General features: G+C 38.1%; 1 protein-coding gene across 1 annotated transcript in view; it reads right to left on the bottom strand.

The window, feature by feature from the left end:
• NVL (nuclear VCP like) overlaps positions 1-21128 on the bottom strand; it is a 41644-nt gene that overhangs the window by 15675 nt on the left and 4841 nt on the right. The window contains exons 6-18 of the mRNA XM_013129752.3: positions 20649-20915; positions 19028-19154; positions 18673-18749; positions 18265-18399; positions 15928-16029; positions 13995-14112; positions 13378-13522; positions 10443-10713; positions 7912-8130; positions 7195-7299; positions 6191-6253; positions 4810-4929; positions 4043-4142 (exon numbers count right to left, since the gene is read on the bottom strand). Of these exons, the coding sequence (XP_012985206.3) occupies positions 4043-4142; positions 4810-4929; positions 6191-6253; positions 7195-7299; positions 7912-8130; positions 10443-10713; positions 13378-13522; positions 13995-14112; positions 15928-16029; positions 18265-18399; positions 18673-18749; positions 19028-19154; positions 20649-20915 (1849 nt within the window). The remainder of the gene's footprint in view (positions 1-4042; positions 4143-4809; positions 4930-6190; positions 6254-7194; positions 7300-7911; positions 8131-10442; positions 10714-13377; positions 13523-13994; positions 14113-15927; positions 16030-18264; positions 18400-18672; positions 18750-19027; positions 19155-20648; positions 20916-21128) is intronic.

The following is a 21128-nucleotide window of genomic DNA, read 5'->3' on the forward strand; positions in this document are numbered from 1 at the left end:
CGTGACCAGCAGGTCGAAGGAAGTGATCCTGCCCCTCTACTCTGCTCTTGTGAGACCTCACTTGGAGTATAGTGTGCAGTTCTGGTGCCCTCAACATAAAAAGGACATGGAACTGTTGGAACAAGTCCAGAGGAGGCCACAAGGATGATCAGGGGACTGGAGCACCTCCTGTATGAAGACAGGCTGAGAAAGTTGGGGCTGTTCAGCCTGGAGAAGAGAAGGCTGCGTGGAGACCTCATAGCAGCCTTCCAGTATCTGAAGGGGGCCTACGGGGATGCTGGGGAGGGACTCTTCATTAGGGACTGTAGTGATAGGACAAGGGGTAATGGGTTCAAAGTTGAACAGGGGACATTTGGATCTAAGGAAGAGATTCTTTACTCTTAGGGTGGTGAGGTACTGGAATGGGTTGCCCAGGGAAGTTGTGAATGCTCCATCCCTGGCAGTGTTCAAGGTCAAGTTGGACAGAGTGTGACATGGTTTAGTGTGAGGGTAACATGGTTTAGTGTGAGGTGTCCCTGCCCATGGCAGGGGGGGTGGAAGTAGATGATCTTAAGATCTGTTCCAACCCAAACTATTCTGTGACTCTATGACATTCTATTGTCCTATAATAAAATCCAGTAGTCTCACACTCATTTCCAGTTGATTATTCATATTTTATCTGAACCGTGCAAGGGTCAAAAATGTTTACAGTGTTCCATGCATACACCAGCAACAACTACTGTGCTGAATCCATCTAACGTCTGCTATAGTCACTACAGCTTTTAAGATTATAAGTTGTTCCTTACTGTGAGGGTGGTGAGGCACTGGAATGGGCTGCCCAAAGAAGTGGTAAATGCTCCATCCCTGGCGGTGTTCAAGGCCAGGTTGGACAGAGCCTTGGGTGACATGGTTTAGTGTGAGGTGTCCCTGCCCATGGCAGGGGGGTTGGAACTGGATGAGCTTAAGGTCCTTTCCAACCCCAACTTTTCTACAATATGATGCTATGATTTGACATATACAACACCTAGGTCCTCATACTTGTGATATTCTGGAGCTCAGAAAGGTTCCAGAAGCCCTGAAAGGTGTTCTGAGACTCTAGATGAACTCTGCAGTTAACAATTTTGCTCCTACACAACAAACAAACTCCCTTAAAATTACTGCAAAAGATACATAATGCTCAAAGGCTGGTGACATGTAGAAATGTCATTTGTGTGAATAGGAGCGACTATGAAAGAAACTGTTCCATGCCTCACATATCAGGTCCTGTTTTTAGATCTTATCTTATCTTGCCTTTCATTCCAGAACACATATAAACAGATATAATCATAACAAACAGAAAAACCCCAAACTGAAACTGGAACTATTATCAGAGACTGAAGATTAGTTTTCTACTGTGTTTCAAAACATGTGATTCAGGTGACTGGCTCTAGAAAACCAACAAACTTGCTAAAGAAAAATAGAACCCACTGAAACTAAGACCATGCTCTAAGGTAACAGTACAAGGGGATTTCTGCAAGAATTCATTACAAAAAGGTAGAGAAAGAAAAAAATAAAAGCAAAGACAGCATCAAGATTTACATCAAGCTTAAATCACTACCACTTTGTAGCATTTCACTGATTCCTTGATGTTTTCTCAGGTTACACAAAGAGGCTGTAAATGTTCAAAGCCTGGAGAAGTAAAAGAGCAGAAAGCTGCAGTATCCAACAGTGAAGCTCACACTGGTAACTAGGAAACTGTGGGAAATTACAGACCTTAGTTAGCAGTAGTGCTTGATGGTTTTGTAAATAACTAGTCTTGGATTTTTGGAAGGGGGTAGACTGAAAAAGAATGTAATTTTCTGACCCATAAAGCTTCTAAGAGGACATGACATTTCTGTCTCTTTTTTCCTCTCTCTCTTTAATGACATTGAGTGCTTTACAAGTTTAATCCTCTTCAGACACAGTTTAACACTGGTTCTGCATTTAGGTGGAAAGAGATTGAGTTGGGAATACTGCATCCCTTCTAATTTAGCAGTAGTCAAGATAGGTCCACAGAGGACTTTCAAAGTCACCAAGTAAGCGCAAAGAACATTAAAATATCCTACTTTTTAGGGCAGATCAAAGACTTATTTCAGAAGAAGAATTATCACTTGCAGGTTGCATATGGTAAACAAAGGAACCAATCTACTGTGCCTGCCCTTTTGTAAAGATGGAAATTAGAGTCCTTAACAGCCATTATAAAAAAAGAATTTGTCAGTCTTCAGCCATGGGGTATATAAACCACCACCATGTCACAATAATCCCTTGTCACAGGTACTAGCATCTCACTGGAACAGCTGCACCATCTTTATGCTACAACTGATACCCTACTGCTAATACTGTTATTCTTTATAATAGCAGTAATATTTTTATGAAAGAAGAATCTTCTTTTTGGCATGATGGTCTCTGAGGCTACAATAATGACAACACATACTATGTTAGGAACAGTGCCAGCAACCAACGGTAAAAGCTAACATGCATGCAACCACCCTAAAAAAGAAGCAGCTTGAGAAGCCATTTTCTCTCCCATTATCATGGATTAAAAAAAGATGAGATCTCCCACTTCACAATACAGATCCAGTGGAAGGTTCCGCTGGGACACATATATTATTTAGATTTATATTACAACCCCCCAGCTCCATTTTTGCACACAAATATGACAGAAAAACCTTTCATAACAATGTCAGACTTCTAAGCAAAAGAGCTTTTCAGACACCACAACTTTTATTGCTTGTGGGATTTAATTGAATACACTAGTCAATATAAGCAATGTTTCTCCTTCAGGTTTCTGCTTGAAAGTTTCATTCTTAGGGTGGTAGGAGTGCTTTACTAACATGAACTTCATTGCTCTCTATTTGCAGTGCACTCCTATTAGGCACCCAAACCATACTAGTAGAATTTAATTTGGTGAACACTGCCTCTTCAGAAGCCCCATAAATGGTGAATAAACTGCACAAAAGAAAAAATTGCTCTGATAAAAGCTGCATCAACTAGAACCTATGTTTCCTTGCAATACAGGCATCACAGCAGAAGTTTGTAGTCTTAATGTATCCTAGGTGTTATTCACAGCTGATACCCTTCTGAAGCAAGGTACTCATCCTATCCAAACTGCAAAGATAATTGCCTCCTCTAACAAAAGGCAGATGTGCCAAGCTCCACTGTTCAGAAAACAGACGTTTTATTGTGTTGCCAAAACAACTCCTTTACCAAGAAAAAATTCATTTCTATTTACAGAATTCATAGATACATCTACCCACTTTCATTTGGTTATCAGATTTGTTATCCCTACCTTTGAATTTTCTTTATGTTTGGCATTTTAACTTCAAATTCACTTTTTTTCATCAATGTCAATGGCCAGTAAAACATTGCTGATTGCAATTTGCCTCACAAATCTCCTTCAGCTTCCATCAAATACTATGTCAACCCTCATTAGTGGAAGGTGTCCCTGCCCACAGCAGGGCGTTAGAACTAGATGATCTACAAGCAGATACAGATTTAAGCATTTTCTGCTAATATTTCACCATGTAGAAGGTCTATCATGATGCAAAGAACTCACGGGGAAACCAAGTGCAGAACATGAAGCCCAAGAAGCAAAAGACAGGCAAAAGGGAAAATGATTTAACATGAGATAGGTCCCTCAACCAAACAAAAATTAAACCAAAAGACTGTAAGGTTGTACTAGATTAAAAGAAAAAAAAAAAACAATTTAAGTAGTAAACAATACATAATTCATGTTTTAGTTAGAATTTTATGGTCCAAGAAGATAATCTGAACTCCAATTCAGCCAAAGGTCTTTTAAAGCATTTTACAGCAATGGGATCAGGTGTTTATTAACACACATTTGAGAGAGACTGCTTCACCTTACACTGTCACAAGAATGTGTAACAGATTAATTGATCAGTAAGGATTTGGATTTGAAGAGACACTGTAATTTTAAGGACAGAACAAGGTTAGTTGTACAATCCAAATATGTAAGGACACATGATTTCCTTAAAGAGAACCTAAGAGGTCTGATTTCTCTTGTTTATCATTTTTGAGTACTTACCTGGCCTGTTTGTGGCAGCCATAATGAAAACCTGCTGACGATTCTCCAGCCCATCCATCTCTGTGAGTAACTGGTTAACTACTCGGACACTGGCTCCTGACTTTAAATGGAGAAATGTGTCAACAAAATTGAGAATACAATGGGAATATGAGTATTTCAAAGTAAAAGAAACAAAATCTCTGTCCTGAAACACTACTCAAAGTTTCTTTTTCACATTTTCAATGCAGCTGTATTCTGGACTTCTACTATTTTTATAATCTTAGCATTCAATTCTAATTAAATTAAATTCTACTAATATGGTTTGAGTGCTTAATAGAGAAAACCTCAGAGGTGGAATAGCTCTGAAGTCTGATGCATTCCATTTACGCTCCTGCCTCAGGTATTTTCATGACCCAGTTCATATTAGTCAAATAAATACAAACTTCATGCAAGCATTACAGTTGCATGCAGGTATCAGATTTGGCCATAAATGAAACATGATATTGAACTACACTGCATCTTTTCCTACTGCTCTGCACAGCCAACTTGGTAGATACATACGCGTCCTCTGGGTAATTTTTCTCTGTATATGCATAGTAAAAGAAAAAATTAAGTTTTATAAAATTTGACCAATATATTTTTCCTCAAAAATGAGAAAGCCTCTTGGATTGTTTTTCTTGGGAAACACTGAACGTAGCACCCTTCCGGTTGCTTATGTTGCTAACACAATGCCACAAAACCTGCAACTGAGGAAATTTATTAATGGAGATATTTTACAACAGACTCACTTCACGGTCAGATCTCCGAGGGCACAAAGCATCAACTTCATCAAAGAATATAACACACGGGGCTGAATTCCTGGCACGCTGGAATACCTGACGGACAGCACGTTCGCTTTCACCAACGTACTAGAACAAATGACAAATCACAGTGAAACAATGTCAGACATGAAGATTTTGATTTAAAGCAAAATAAGCTAAAAAAATCAGTTTTAAACAGTATTTGAGGTGCTTTGCAAGGGAGAAGTGCAACTTGCTAACCAGTAACAGTCTGTTTCTATGTCCTTACTGAGCAAGATTTACATAGGAACTGTCCCTAGCTCACTTCTGACAGTTTGCAGTACATTCAGAGTTTAAACTTCTTTACTTCTCTATGTGTGGAATAAATCTAACTTGCCATGAATCTGCTGATGAGAACAGTGTGGCCAGCAGGGCCAGGGAAGTAATCATCCCCCTATACTTAGCACTGTTGAGGCCACACCTCAAATACTTGTTCAGTTCTGGGCCCCTCACTACAGGAGAGACACCTGAGGTGCTGGAACATGTCCAAAGTTCAACAATGAAGCTGGTGAAGGGTCTGGAGCACAAGTCTCATGAGGAGCAGCTAAGGGAACTGAGGCTGTAGTGAGGTGGGAGTCAGTCTCTTCTCCCCAAGTAACAAGCTGTAAGACAAGAGGAAATTGCCTCAAGTTGCACCTGGGGAGGTTTAGACTGGATATTGGGAAAACTTTATTCACAGAAAGGGTTGTTAAGCATTGGCACAGGCTGCCCAGGGCAGTGGTGGAATCCCCATTCCTGCTGTTATTTAAGTCATGTAGATGTGGCACTTAGGGACATGGTTTAGTGGTGGACTTGGCAGCCAGTTATGATCTTCTAGGTCTTTTCCAACATAAATGATTCTATGATTCACAAATACAATCTTCATTAAAGGCCCCGTTGTTCTTCAGCTGTTCACGGACAAACCCAGTGAGCAATCTGAACACAATGAACATCTGAAGTTCATATAGTAGTTGCTTGAAGAAGGGGGACTAGTGGTAGGGAACAAAAAAAGTTACTGATCATGAGCTGTTCTCACTGTAGATTCGAAATTCTGTCCTTTTCCCAGATCTATATAAAGCAATGATGGATGTAGTTGGTCATTTAGAAATCCTACTCCAATCAAGAAGGCTCCATCTGCCATGTAATTTACACCGAGATACATACCTAAATCTACCCAGAAAGCACTGAAGTTGTTCATGTGTAAAGGAAAAAGCCAAAAACTTTAAGCAGAGGTTAGATGAGGCAACCTGAGTTGCACCAGTATCAGTTGTGTAATGACCAGGAACTTTGTTTGGCCCATGCTTTGGGCAAGAATTCCATAAATAAAAAAAGCACAATGATTAATGCATACCATGTTTAGCAGTTCGGGACCTTTCACAGATATAAAGTTCAGTCCAGACTCATTTGCCACAGCCTACCAAAAGGAATAAAGATAGATGTATATATAAACCACACATTTTTCCATGTTTTCTTTGGTTCTGTCCATGGAGCAATAAACAAACTTCAAGGAATGAACTTACTGTTTGTAAAATACAGAAAACAAGTACAATTATATGCAATGAAGACTGGGAAGGGAGGCAGGGAATTTAGCAAGGTGTTCTCTCTCTTTAATGGGGCAGTGATCCAGATTCACCCCCCAGTGTCCTGCCTCGTATTAGCTGAAGAAGTCTCAGCAATTGGTGGGAGTTAGAGATATTCAACTATATAAGAGCATTTGAAGACAAAGGTGACAATCTGGAGTGATTATCTGCATCTACATGGGGAGGCCATAAGAAATTAAATGCCACAAGGAGAAGGAAGACAGAAGTATTTTCAGTCAGGTAAATAAAATAAATACATAAATATAATGGAGTGTAGACTACTTCCAAGTATATAATTTAGTTATAGTGAAATATTCCATACAAATGGTTATCCAATAAAGTTTCTCCCCATCTTTGCTATTTTCTTCTTCACCAACTTTATTCCTTCAAGTTTTGCAGTAATTCCATATCAATTCAAGCAAAATTGTAATTTTATGACAAGAAGATCGCATGACTTTAGCACAGAGACCCAAATTTAATTTTATGATGAGAGGAGGTGCAAAAGCCCAACTTCTGTCAGTCTCATCCAGACTCAGTCATCCCTACAAAAACATCCATGTCAAGAAGATGCTCCAGTATTTTTAAATACACTGGAACAGGCTGCCCAGGGATATGGTAAAGTCACCATCCCTGGAAGTGTTCAGACACGGTGTAGAGGAGCCCCTTTGTGATATGGTTTAGTAGTGGACTTGGCAGGAATGGTTGGACTTGAGAATCTTGAAGGTTTTTTCCAACCTAGCTGATTCTCTGATTCTGTGTTTAGAAAATGTATTACCTTAGCTAACAGTGTTTTGCCACATCCAGGAGGCCCTGCAAGGAGGACACCAGCTGGAGTAGTGAGGCCCAGAGCTTTAAACTGCTCTGGGTTTCGCACAGGTGCCTAGAAAAGAAATCATCATCATTATCTGTGACAAACAGGTAGCATAGAATTTTTCATTTCAGTTACAGTTTGATTAAAAACACTTCATATGCAATTTTTTTATGCCAATTCTTTATAGGCTAGAAGAATAAAGAGTCAATCAGCATCTTATTATCTTGCACCATTACTGAGAAGCAAAGACTGTATTTATATAAGTTCTCATCCTAAGGTGTTAGTGTTAAGATGCCCTCTGACTGGCAGTGAGACTGCTATCCAAGTTGTTTCCAATTCTTTGTGTGGCAGTTGCATAACTAAGGCTGTTGGTACAAAATTCTTAGATAACTTAAGGTTCAGTAATAAAGAACATATTGTTTTCATGCTTTCAGTAAGTGAAAGGTTAAACACATGTACCAGACTCACAATAAATTTGAAAGCAAACTAGAGGAGCGTGACAAATGAAGTTTTAAATGAAGATGTTGCCAAATTCCTAGGTTGTAGCATATTAGAACTCATGGGTAGCACTTTATATTATTATACCTTCAATAAACCTTAAAAACCAAACCAGCATAGCTTTATTTCCTCCATAGGGGGAAGTGCAAAGACAAAATCTTTGAAAGCAAGATTAAGACATACCAATATTGCCATAGTCAGCTCCTCCCGAACATCCTCCAGGGCTCCGATATCTGCCCATGTCACATCAGGAATTGTGACAAAGCCTTCTCTCTTGGCAGAGGGTTGCACAGATGACAGTGCAACAATAAAATCATTCATCTCAATGCACAGCTTCTGCAGCTGCTCCTCAGGCAAGGGGTCTTGCTCCTTCAGCAAATCCAAAAGCCTCTGCAATTCATCCTGAGGATATATGGAAAAGAAAGAATAAGGTTATGCACTGGATTAGATTTTAAGAACCATTGTTTAAGGGCTTTTTCAAAGCAATACTTTCTTAATTGAATATTAATTATTATATAACAAATTACGTATTATACATATAAAATAAGCAGAACAACATTCAAAAGTAACATTAATGATAAAAATGTAATGATAGGAAGTACTATGTACATGTAACACTTGTGAAAGCACTGAGCTGACAGACTACAGCCTTGATTTAGATACCACAGAAACAGAGCGAGCACGTGTATTTTGTCTTCAAATTCTTCCCACTGTTTCTCCCACGTTGATTAGGAAAAAGCTCTTTCCATGCTGAAATTTCCAAAACATCTATTATATGTATTAATTCTGGTTTTAATAACAACTTGCTCTCAAGAGAAAGCAAATAACTGCTGAACAGCACAATCCCAACAATTTGCAGAATATTCAGTTACATATAAACCTTTAAAACCCTTAACAAACACTTTTAGATTATGCACTTTTATTTAACATAATCTGATTTCAAGTCATCAACTCATCTCCTCAGTCTGATTAGACCTGGTTCTGTATTAAAGCCCTGACACATTTGGGGCAAACAGAATACACACACAGGGTAATGCTTTTCAACACTGTCCCATCTTGCAGACTACAGTGCTCCAGGCAGGTACATTCCAAGTTCCCCAGTTGGCTCCTTACTGGGGAAACTGAGAAGATACTTGATCAAAGAACTTTATAGTTGCTCAACAAATACATTCCAGTTCTCATACAGAAAGGCTGTATCAAAACCTATTGATACTGCACCGCAAGAAAACTATACCAGAGTTTTCATTTATAAGATAGAGGGAGAAAAACAGTAAGAAACCCTGTCAAGTTTCCACATTTTTCCTACAGCAGTATATGAGGAATGTATCTCTTCCTATTTATTGCAACTAACATAGCTCTACAATTGACGACAAAGAAAGAGAAGTCTTCATAGTGCTCAAGAATCCTTTTAAGCCTTCTCTCCTTAACAGAACCATTAAAAAGAACTCTAAAATAGCCAAGACCACTGAGTTTGTTTACTTGAATTGTGTGAATGATTTTTAAAGGCTTTGTATGTTTAGTTTCCCATTATAAACATAACATAATGGTTTTAATGACAATGCCCTGTATTAGACTATGTCAACCTCTTGCCAGCTATCAAAATATGGCTCTGTTAGGATTACATTTCCTCATCCTCAATAACCCCTTTGATCATGGTGATGTTGATAAAAGCTGCAACTACCTGCCCCTTCCTACTTTCTTTTGACTACGTCAGGCCCCAGGAAACACATGGGAGTTATTGCAGTGTGATGATGTTATTCTAATACAAAAGCTTACTACAGCTTTTTACACTGTTTTTTGTTAATGGCAATAGCACTTTTCTTTGGCAGTCCTTCTAAAACTAGAATCTGAGTACAAAGTGGATTTAAAACCAATTCATTTTACTACTCCAGACAAATCTTCAAGAAACCTGCATGTAATGAAGGCACATACATGCTCCGAATATTGACAAGCAGGGCCAAGAATTTCTAGATAAAGATGGTCTTTATCTAGACCAACAACAGCATGATACTTAGGCCACAGAATAATTCTGGCACTGGAAATGCTGTTTTCTGCCACAGAGTTCCAGCTGTGCTGCACATTAACAGATACTTTCTCAAGTCACATTGCTAACTCAACTTTTCCACTGGATAGATACCTCTCTCTCAAACTTGCTACAGGTATGAGATGCCACATGTCATTTACCCCAACTAATCATACAGCTGGAGGGAAAAATGGAGACTGCATAAGTACTTCCTATTTTTGGCTAACTAATTCTACCAGATCAGGAAAGAGCCCCAGGCATCATAATAGATATTTCACTAAGGGCACAGCAAACAGCTTGATAAAAACTCAGTGCACTTTTGATATTCTTAACATTCTGCTACTTCTGAAGACAGATATAGCTACTATTTTAATCTCTGGTCTCCTAGAAAACAAAACAACACAACACGAACAACAACAATGAAAAGCCCAATGGAAAAACCACACCTTGTATAAAACATTAATACTATCTTTAGAAGATGTAGATTTTGGGAGCCACTTACTCAGACCCATTTATATGGGTCATTTTGGAGTTAAGCTTTTGGCTTAAGAGCTGCTATTTCTAAGTCTAAAATTACATTTGCCACAGATGTTTAAGGATTTATGAGCAATGACTTTCCCAACTATAAAATGGCTCAAGTCTTAAGATTTATGTTATACCTTCAGAGGCACACGCTTCAATGAACAAATACCTTGGGAGGTAGTTCTAGTTGTTTGGCATCCTCTTCCACCAGGATGTCTGTTCCTATTGCCATGCTTTCTTCAGCTGAATTTCCTCCAGTGTGAATATGTTTCTTTTTCTGCTGCTCAGATTTTATCAGGACCCTGTTCACTGTGCACATGGCTGCCTCACGACAAAGTGCCATCAGATCAGCACCTACATAACCTGGAGTCAGCCGTGCTAAGTGATGAAATTCAAAGGATTCTGGGAGCTTAAGTTTTCGACACAAAGTCCGAAGAATTCTGAACAAGTAGGGAGAAAAAGAAGCAACAAAATAAAGATGAAGCTGTGGCTTTAATTTTCACATGAAAACAAACAGCATTGATTTATGGTCTCTCTCAGTCTACATGAACTGCGGTAGTACAATGAGAACAATTTTCACTCAAGTAGAAAGTAACTAACACTGAAACCCACAAACCCATACTAGGTATTTCCTTTCAGTTCTTAAACAAAACCCAGCATCAACCAACAATGTCAATCAGTGGGTAAAAGCTGGTTTTGGTGAATCTCAACATTACAGACTCTTTAAACCTCAGTTTATGATTCTAAATTGACAGAGTAGATCTCAGAGTGTACCACAGAGACACACCTAAGTTATGCATTAAGGTATTCAACCTTGTATTCGTAACAACCTTAGTCTGCATTGTCTGCTCCATACCAGTTTTATTTATTTATCAAAGAACATCCACAACAAACTATTCTACAAAGAACAAATGAAATCAGACTGTCTGAAGAACTCTGTCTTTTAATCTTCAGTATCTTTACTCTGCCATTGTCAGCTGAATATAACTGCAGATATTTCCTGTGGCCCCCATGAAATTTCTAATGGGCATTTCCAATAGCTTATGTGTTACCTCATCCTGACTCAAAAGCTGAAGTTACACCTACTGCTATGCTGCATGCTTTTTTAATGGGAGTTTTTTCACTCTGTATCAAGGCCCAAGCTTTAAAAACCTCCTTCAACGTCCACCAGGCCTTCCTGCTGCTCTTCTAAGCCAAAGACAACTGAAAACTACACGAGTAGCCAAAACCAAAGACAAAAGCCAACGTCACCACACAAATACTGGCAGAGGGATCAAATCAGCTTGTTTAAAACAGCAAAATATCACTTCATTAGGAAAACATTCTAAAAAGGCAGCACAAAACCAAGAACAAACCAAGAAGTGAAGAACATTAATGTGCTTTCCAGTTCCAATCAAAACTAGCTTAAATTACTTCCACATCAAATAATGTAACTACAAAAATGTTTTGAATAGTTTAATAACTTGTTCTTTTCATAACTCTTAAATTTTAGTATGTTTCATATGTTTGCCTCCCCCACTAATAATTTCCAGAGTCTCTCATTTAAATCTGTATTAGTGACATTGGCTTGGTTCTCAAGCCTTTTTCAACCTGTCTGACAACATCTGTAGTGAAACAAGTAATTCAGAATGCAAAGTATTAAGAACTGTAAATGCCTCATTCCAAACCTGTCCCCTACTGTTTTCCTTCATGTGCTCCATACATGCACATGAAAACACCACAAGTAAGCACCAGGTACTCTTCATTCTACTTTACCCCCCTAAGGCTGCAGAACCACAATTAGGTAGCTCAAATCACACCTTCAGCAAGAGTTTATTACGTGGTAAACCAGAGCACTATGAGGACTTCTGCTTCTATATGACCCTTTTATTTCTCAGAGAAAGGAGAAAACCACCCCAGCAGAAACCAGCCCGAAGCCAAAACACACAGTAAAGCTGGGGGAGGTGGTTAATTTAACAAGGAAAAATAAAATCAACAGTTCCTGTAAGCCTACACCTCCAGGAACACAAACACAAATAACTGTACAAAACAATCACAAGAACGAATGTGACTAACTCATGAACAATCTTTAAACACTATGATGGCTTTCCCATTCACAACTCCTATCCTTTGAAGCAGCGCTGTTTCTGGGAATATCATACTGAGTATCATATTTTCAACACAAACCAAAGAACTATCAGAATCAGAAATCTCGACAGTAAATTCTTCAGTTCTACATCAAACCACTTGCATGTTTTTGCACAACCAAGAGGAACATAACTAATACATACATAATTACTGTATGGGCAGGGTGGAAGGAAAGAAAGGTAGAATAATGGCCAGCAGTGTTGAGAACACAAAGTGAGCAGTATTGCAAGCAGAATAGTTTGTTTTGTCAGCCTAAGAAATAAGGTTGGTTGAGCTAGAATGAACTTATCCTTTAACCTTTCTTTCCTTCACATAACAAGATAAGCCACAGCTGTCTTCACACTTCCCTTCCTGCATTTTTTGCTATTGTGGAAATGAGTAGCAGTCCTTTTTTTAGTTAAAGAAAGCAAAAGTTGTGGGTTTTTTTTTTGTTTGTTTTAGGTTTTCCATCTAGTCTGATGGCCACAGATCTTTGGAATATAAAAGGGGCCAGTTACAAAACAGGATGACTGCAGCTCAGCTTAATGCCTGGACCAGTGTATTTCCACAACAAATGGAATGGACAAACTTAGGCCTGTTGCTTAAGGTATATGCGCTCAAGGGGACTAACAAATGGGCTATACTTAATTTATGTTCCTAATTTAATAGTTACACAGGGAGCACCAAAGACAATGTTACCCTTCTGAACAACAGGGAACATACATTTAATTCCATCCTCTCTACTATTAATGCACTTGAAAACCCATTAACAACTGCTCACAAGAAATGAAACCATTCCAAATGTAGTCACAGCTACCAAGACAAAGAATAGATGCACACTTAATATCTTCTGCGCTTTTCAGTGTACACTGATCCACAAGTGTGTACAGGCAAAAACGGGACTAAACACAATACTCTTCCTGAATGTTTATGTTAACTTGCACATTTCCTTATTTATTTATTAAGCAAAAAGAAGCTTAATTTTTTAACACACATACTTTTCTCTTGCTGCTTCATCTGGGATCCCCAAACGAATTTCCCGATCAAACCTCCCAGCTCGCCTCAGTGCAGGGTCCAGTGAGTCAGGTCTGTTAGTTGCTCCAATAACAAGGACCTGGGTAGTGGCAGCCATGTTATTCAAATCTAAAGGAAGGAAGGAAGGAAGGAAGTTAGTACTCATATCCACTGTCTCAACTTTGTGCTGATAGCGGCAGGATTCTGGTTCTGCAGCACACAATAATACTCAGAACAGCAGAGATAAACTAGCCAAAAGCAGACTAAACTGTTCATCCTTATATCCACTACTTAGAATTTGCATTTTGCACAATCAAATAAAAAGTAAGCATTTCAAATTACATTTGACACATTTTCCCATTATAACCTTCTGTCCAACAGACAGGCTTTTGTAATGCTGCACAGACCATTGTGAAAATAAGGCAGCAACATTCTCTCAAATGAAGTAGAATCTTCCTACCATTCCTTAGGAAAACTGTGCCAAAACAAGAAAAATTATTACCACTTTCTCCACTAAAGTAACCACAAGTCACTACTGAAGAAAAGCAGCGAGCCTGATCATTAGAAGGTTTAGCTTAGCACAGATGTGCCTGAAACTGACCATCCATACAAGTTAGGAACTGAGCAACAATTCTCCGCTCCATGTCCTTCGATGCAACTTCTCTTTTTGGGGTGATGGCATCAATCTCATCAATGAAGAGGACACATGGTGCACTGGACTAGGAACAAGGAATATTAATAGTTACAGAATTACAATGGCAGAGTGCATTACAAGAGAGAATGAAATTATTCAGATTTTCTATGTTGTATTACTGTAAGTCTGCTTGCTGTACAAGCAGCCTGCTCTGGAATGATTCTGTTGTTATTATTGACTATCTGGAGAGCCACCAGACTATGAAACTGCACTGAGCTGAGGCTATGAAATAATTAAGGCATGAGATTCAAAATGTGTCTATATATTGTTTAAAATTCAAACCTGCCTCTATGCTGCTTTATGTTTTCTATAAATACTCCATTGTGACTGCTTACTTAATTAAGTCCAAAAAAGAAAATCAGGCAAGAAAGGTCTGGGTTGGTTTTTGTTTGTTTTGTTAGTGACATTAGGCCTGTGGAATTCCAAGAGCTAGTGTTACTGACATATATCACAAAACAAAAGGAGCGGTAGGTGGTCATGAAGAATGATCTGCCAGCTTCCAGATTACTACAGAGCCTGACCATGTTCAAAGAGTATAAATGAGTAATAAGAAACACCTACAAATGTTCTAAAATTTCACATACTTCATGTTCATAAAACACCAACACTAATATAGAAGAATAACTAGTGTAACTAATAGAACAGTGTTTAATGGACGTAAGATTATTAATATTCTCAAAAAGCACTAGTAGTGCAGAAGAATACTTAAGGGAAAACACTAGAATCATCTTCAAAAACAGTCCAATATAAAACAATTGTATTTTCAGATCAATGCATTCGGCATTATCGGGTGGCAACTGCGCCATCTAGTCGTCATTCATCTCCACTTAGACAGGGAGAAAACACAATTAAGCTGTAAAGATTCACAGCACATACATAACGTGTAACTATAGCTTTGTTCCCTGCACAAAAACTGGTACAAAAACTAAGTGTGTGGAAGAGTACAAGAAAGGCCACATTTTATTTTTAAACATCTTTTATGCAATATACTTGGTTGCTTTAAAAAGAAAGCAACCTCCCCTCAATGTACACACAAAAGATATGACTTCTAAAAAAATCTGTATAATCACACTCAATTTTATTCTAAAAAACATCTTCACAAGGCTTTCTAAAATTAAAATGTAGTTTGAACTGGAAACATAATAATCTAACAGCTTCACAATAAGCAGTTTACCTTTGCTTAGCATTCTTTCTTACAGGAACATATTCTAATCACCTATCTACATTTGTAGGGGAAAACAGAAAAATGGAATGAAGTTGGAAAACCAGAACATTCTCAGAATCAGGAACACAAAACTGTCCTCATGAAATAAAACATTAACCACATATTAAATGTTTAATGTTTTAACCTGGCTGATTCTCTTTGCTTCTTACTGAGTCTGGGAATTGCAACAAAGCAAGATTTCAGCTGTAATTTTATTTGCTCTCTTATTATATTTGTCCCAGATTTCTTACTTTATACCTAAACCCCCAAGTTTTAAGTCTCTCACATTCATTCAAATCCCATGCCAGATAAAAAGTTGTAATAAAAGAGTACAGTGAACTGCTCTTCCCTATTTTTATGTATCAAGCCAAGCAGCTCCAAACAGGTAAATAATTTATGATGATCTCTTTACATTGACATGATGAGCTATCTTTGGTCAAGATTTCAGAACAGTCATCTTTGTGCTCTGTGACAGCATGACACTTAGTACAATGGAATTCTAATCACAGAAGGGGAGACACTATGACTTGTGTGCAGCAGTATAAAGATTCACTCACTAATCTTCACTCAAATTCATACTACAGCAACAAATTATGACTCCTTACAAAAAAAAGGGAAAACAATTCAGTGTCTCACCACAGCCTGCTCAAACAGTTCTCTCAGTTTCTGCTCAGACTCCCCTGACACTCCAGACACCACCTCTGTTGCTGCAACTTTCAGCATCGGGAGCTCAAGTTCCTGAAAAAGACAAGGAACATACAATATCATGTACTGTATGATACATCTAGAGGTTAGAAATACTGGCTGTCCTAGAGGACAGATATTTTCCAGTATGACATATTTTATGCCCAAAGATTATTTAATCAATTAAACCAATAATCAATTATTCAATTAATTAAATCTTGAAGAGCTTTAAAAAACAGATGAGTTGTATCCTCCAATTTAAAATGGGTCTGTGCCATTTGGCCAAGTGAACAGAAATGGATATAAAAAACAGGTTTTCCTAATTCAGTTAGAGAACAATTGCACTGTCAAATAGCTTTGCACCTTGGTCCCCTACCCAGTCCTTCACAACACATATACTTCAGTGCATGCTTTGGCTCCCTTCTTGAGAAAATTACTTATTTCCATCTGTGAAAAGCAGTGCTTAGCAGTGTGGAAGAAAAGAGATCTCCATCAGGTTTGGTTCCTTCAAACTTGCTCCAGAAATATCTGAGGAGGAGCGTACAGTAAGATACTTGTAAAGCTCAAGCCCATGTTTTTCTGCCCTTAAAAGTAAGCAAAATTGTAACTTTGATAGACTGTAGCGCAGTAGTACTACAAGTAGTGGCAGCCTATTTCAAGCTCTTTGAACTACACGTATATATTAAAAAGTAATCCTAACTTATCCAAATCAAGGCCACCAAAAGCAAATGGGGCTCAGAGGAGTTAATTTGCCTTAAACAGCACTACTGAAAAATCTCATATTTAAGAATTAGTCATTGAATTTATCACAGAATCAGAATCCCAGGTTGGAAGGGATCTCAAGAACCATCTTGTTCAACCTTTCTTTGCAAAAACAGTCCTGTCCAGCTGAATCTTAAAAGTATCCAGCATTGGGGAATCCATCACTTCCCTGGGGAATCATTCCAATGGCCGACTGTTCTCACTATGAAAAACTTCCCAAACTGAATCTCCCCATAAGTAACTTGAAACCATTGCCCCTCCTCTTTTCCTTGTAGAAAGGGAGTCTCCATCTTCTTTATAGCCATCCTTTAAATATTGGAACATGGTGACGAAGTCTCCCATGAACATTCTTTTCTGAAGGTTGAGCAAACCCAGACCTCTCAGCCTTCCCTCACATGGCAGGTTCCCAGTCCTTTGATCCATGTTTATGACCCTTCTCTGGGCCTTCTCCAGACTTTCCACATCTTTTTATCTCATCTCTGAACATTTTTCCACTTGTGTCATGGTTCTTTCCCCAAATTTATTATTACCCTTCCAGGATACAAATACCCACTGAATCATTAAATAGCACAGATTTGCTCCATGGGTACCTTTTTACAGTAAAGCACTGAAAAGAAGAAACCCAAATCTTTTTTTAGTGAAAACATCTGAAATTATGTCAGAAGGGTCTAACCAACACTTAAGGAATAAACATCCACATTTTCTTTCAAAAAATAAAAGCTTCTCTACAAAAGTTTGTAATTTCCATGTATCTATACTTAAGGTTATATTCTATGACATTTAAGGAACAATTGTATTAAAGAAATGTCCATGGTTAGCACCAAATAGCCCTTAATAGCCCCTGATTTATATCCAAAACAGGCACATAGCAGCCCAGCAGCCTCACCACACACCAAACTATTAACACTAATATTATCATATGGTCTAAAATTGTTAGTTTGACACAGGCAAGGCAATATCCAGTTTTGAAATTCAGAAATCATTGTCCAGTGGATGCCACTCAACAGAATCAACATAATGCCTTATAAAAGATGGTAAGATTCAGTCCACACTTAAAACACTATGGTAAATTTAACCAAAAGTATCTTCTATGTATAGCCTTCCCAATACCCATGTCTATATTGTTGTCCTGGGAATGCCTCAAAACAAGTAAATCCAACATAAAACCTTGTCACTATGTCCCCTCTTTACATATGAGGTTCTGTTGAGTATAGATTCAGACAGAATTTTAGCAAAGGAAGTAAAGATGAATGTGTTACAGACTAAGATTGAAAGAATAGAAAAGAGACAAAAAAGATCTAGTTTATCATTATATGCTCCATCCCTGGCAGTGTTCAAGCCCAGGTTGGAGAGAGCCTTGGGCAATATGGTCTAGTGTGAGGCGTCCCTGCCCATGGCAGGGGGTTGGAATTAGATGATCTTAAGGTCCTTTCCAACCCAAACCGTTCTATGATTCTATGAAGGAGAATTATATTTTCTAAGTATAATTCAGAAAAAGAAGAAACTGTAAATTTAAAGCTATCTCACCCCAGCAATTGCCTGTGCAAGTAGTGTCTTTCCACATCCTGGTGGCCCATGTAAAAGAAAACCCCGAGGCGGAACCACGCCTAAGTGCTTATAGACTTCAGGGTGATGGACATGAATGAGCATCTTGCATATTTCCTGTTAAGAACAAGGGAGACCTCCATCTAAATTGCAGCAATTAGTATTACAGATTGCTAATATCATAGACAGGGAAAAATAAAGCAAATTCTGTTCATTAACATAATTTCAGTGACTGCTTTCAGCAACATTAATCAAAGGGAAAAAACACTTTGGTGCTGTTGGTACAGGCAGTTGCTGAAATCTGAATTCTGTCAGATTTCTTCTTTATCATTTTCCATCTGACATTTTATTCAGTGCATTCTGTCCCCCACAAATAAGATTTTCACAAACCTTTAAAGTTCCATCGTTGCCTCCTACATCCTCAAACTTCACCGAGGGGTGGTAAAGCTCTGGTGCCTTACTTCTAACTGTTAAGGAGAAAAAGTCATGCAAATTTAGACACGGCATAATAATAATTACTAGCATCAAACAAAAAAGTACTCAGGCTAAATAATTAGCTAACTACATGGAATAGTATTATTTTGTGGTACCAGAGGACTGGAATGTATTTTTAGTACAATGTTAAGGCTAAATTTCTTAACAAAAAAACAACAATGCTTGAGGACACTCAGAAAACACTTCTCTGGTAATGGATTCCATGGTCAAACAGTCTATTTGGAGCAATAACTTGAAAGTAACTTCTCACCTTTCTCTTTAAGCAAGATGGAATTGATCTCTTCATCTACATCTGGATGTTCTTCTTTTTTTCTTTTTGTTCTCCTACCCTTTGTCTTCTTTCTTTCACTCTCCAAGAGAGACACTTCTGTTGATTTCTAGGGCACAAACCCAGAACTAAATACACAAAGCCTTGCAAGTCAGTGAATTTCTGCAAATACTTAAAAGGACAAAGCGTGTGTCTATGATGCTTATCTTACACATATTATATAAATAAAGAGAAGCAAAGCAGGAATTCAACCCCTTCTTTTTTTTTTTTTTTTACTTAAGATGAACCCTTTTTAAAAGGGTCAATTACAGCACTCACTTTTTTTGCTAAGAGTACGTACCTCTAAGCAAAAAATCCCCAAACACCTTCCCTTACCCAAAACCCCCAAACTACTAACCAAAATCAGACACCAGTTATTTGCGTACCATAAAGCAATCTGCTTCGGGGATGAATACACCTATATGAATATATTTACCCCAATGGAACCAATTTTTATTACTAGTAAGTCATGAGTAGCTATAAGAAAATATTACTCAGTGCTGACATAAATTAACTGTATGAAAGAAAATTACTAATACAGGAGAAAACAAAGAAAACAGATGTTCTTTTACAAAGGGTTTTGTATGTTTTTCACTATACAGTATTATAAACATTTTACAATTTGAAGATCTCCCTTTTATTCAATTTCTCTATATAAGAGGACACAGTACTACTAGGACAAACGGATGATGTCTCAAATCTGCCTGTTCAGTACTTTGTTGTGCAGTTATGAAGGTAGATACAAATGTAATTCTTCCTTCACATAAAAAAAAAGCATCCTGCCAAAACATCTGGTCAGCCAAACAATATGTGTTATCTCCCATACACAAATGGAAAACTTTCAACAGCTAAACAAATCCGGGGTTTTTTTCCTAAATAAGATAAAACACTGGGGGGAAGGAGAGGAATCACAAACCAACCAATGTATCTGGATGGGGAGGAGGACCTATTTCCAACTGCTTTATAAATCAATGCAATTTCCCTTCAACTTCCCCAACTCTTGTCCATCCAAACAATTTCAGCTTTTTCATGCTCTAAGACTTAACCACTGGCTAAAGAAGACCACGTGCTATGGCTACAGCAAGCCACATGCTTCCTGACTAGTTAGGCTGGTCACTGGCAAACGGAATAAACAACAGCTAAGTTCTGCTAACCTTTCTCTAAGTATGGGCATTAATCTGGATCTCTCTAATACTGAGCACTACATTTGCCTCAAAAAATGGTGAGGAAAGTTATAATTTTGTGACTTTTTTACCTCTCATACAAACACACATAAGGTTCAAAAATCGCTTTTGACAAGGCAAAACAATAGGCTAAGCCCTTCCTTCTTCAGAAACCAAGCTAAAAGGAAGTATTCCACTGAGTTGAAGTCAATCTTTCCTTTCTGTTTAATAGGGTCACTACCTTTAAACACATGCATGTTTGTAATTAAAATAATACATTTTAAAAATCCAGAGAAAGATGGTCTGATCTTAGATTCCTGTGTAATTTGATAGGCTTTTGAAGGGTGATACTATCTTCATACTTGCTACTTAAATCACATTGGGTTTGTAAAACACAATACCTCAGAAATCAGCTTCTTTTCACCTCCTTCTCCATCCTCAGAAAGGTCGATGAAAAAGTCTTTTCCACATGGAGTTTTATCAATGAACCAGCCACCCTCAGAGATACGTGTTTCAACTCTTGCTCCTGATGAGAGGGTGCTTGTTTGGGATGCTGTTTGTACAGGAGGGGGGGTTTCCATTGGTTCATTTTTTGGAGTAGTTGGAACAGAATCAGGATTTCCTTTCTTATACAAGCTCAGCAGGGAACTGTTCATGTGATTTGTAGACTGCAAAATGTATTTTAAAAGAAAATATACAGGTTATAACCTGGATTATTTATACTGAGGTCAATGAAAAGTATTTCATAAACAACATTAAGTATTATCCCATACGGATAAAGCAGCCACACATCTTCCAACTGACTCCCCTGCAGAGCAAACAACAGCATATAAGCCTGTATCTGCTAGTCGAAGAGAGCGCAGTCTTTGCAATTTACTCTG

The sequence above is a fragment of the Melopsittacus undulatus genome, chromosome 3 (assembly GCF_012275295.1).
Source record: "Melopsittacus undulatus isolate bMelUnd1 chromosome 3, bMelUnd1.mat.Z, whole genome shotgun sequence".
Taxonomy (NCBI): Eukaryota; Metazoa; Chordata; class Aves; order Psittaciformes; family Psittaculidae; genus Melopsittacus; species Melopsittacus undulatus.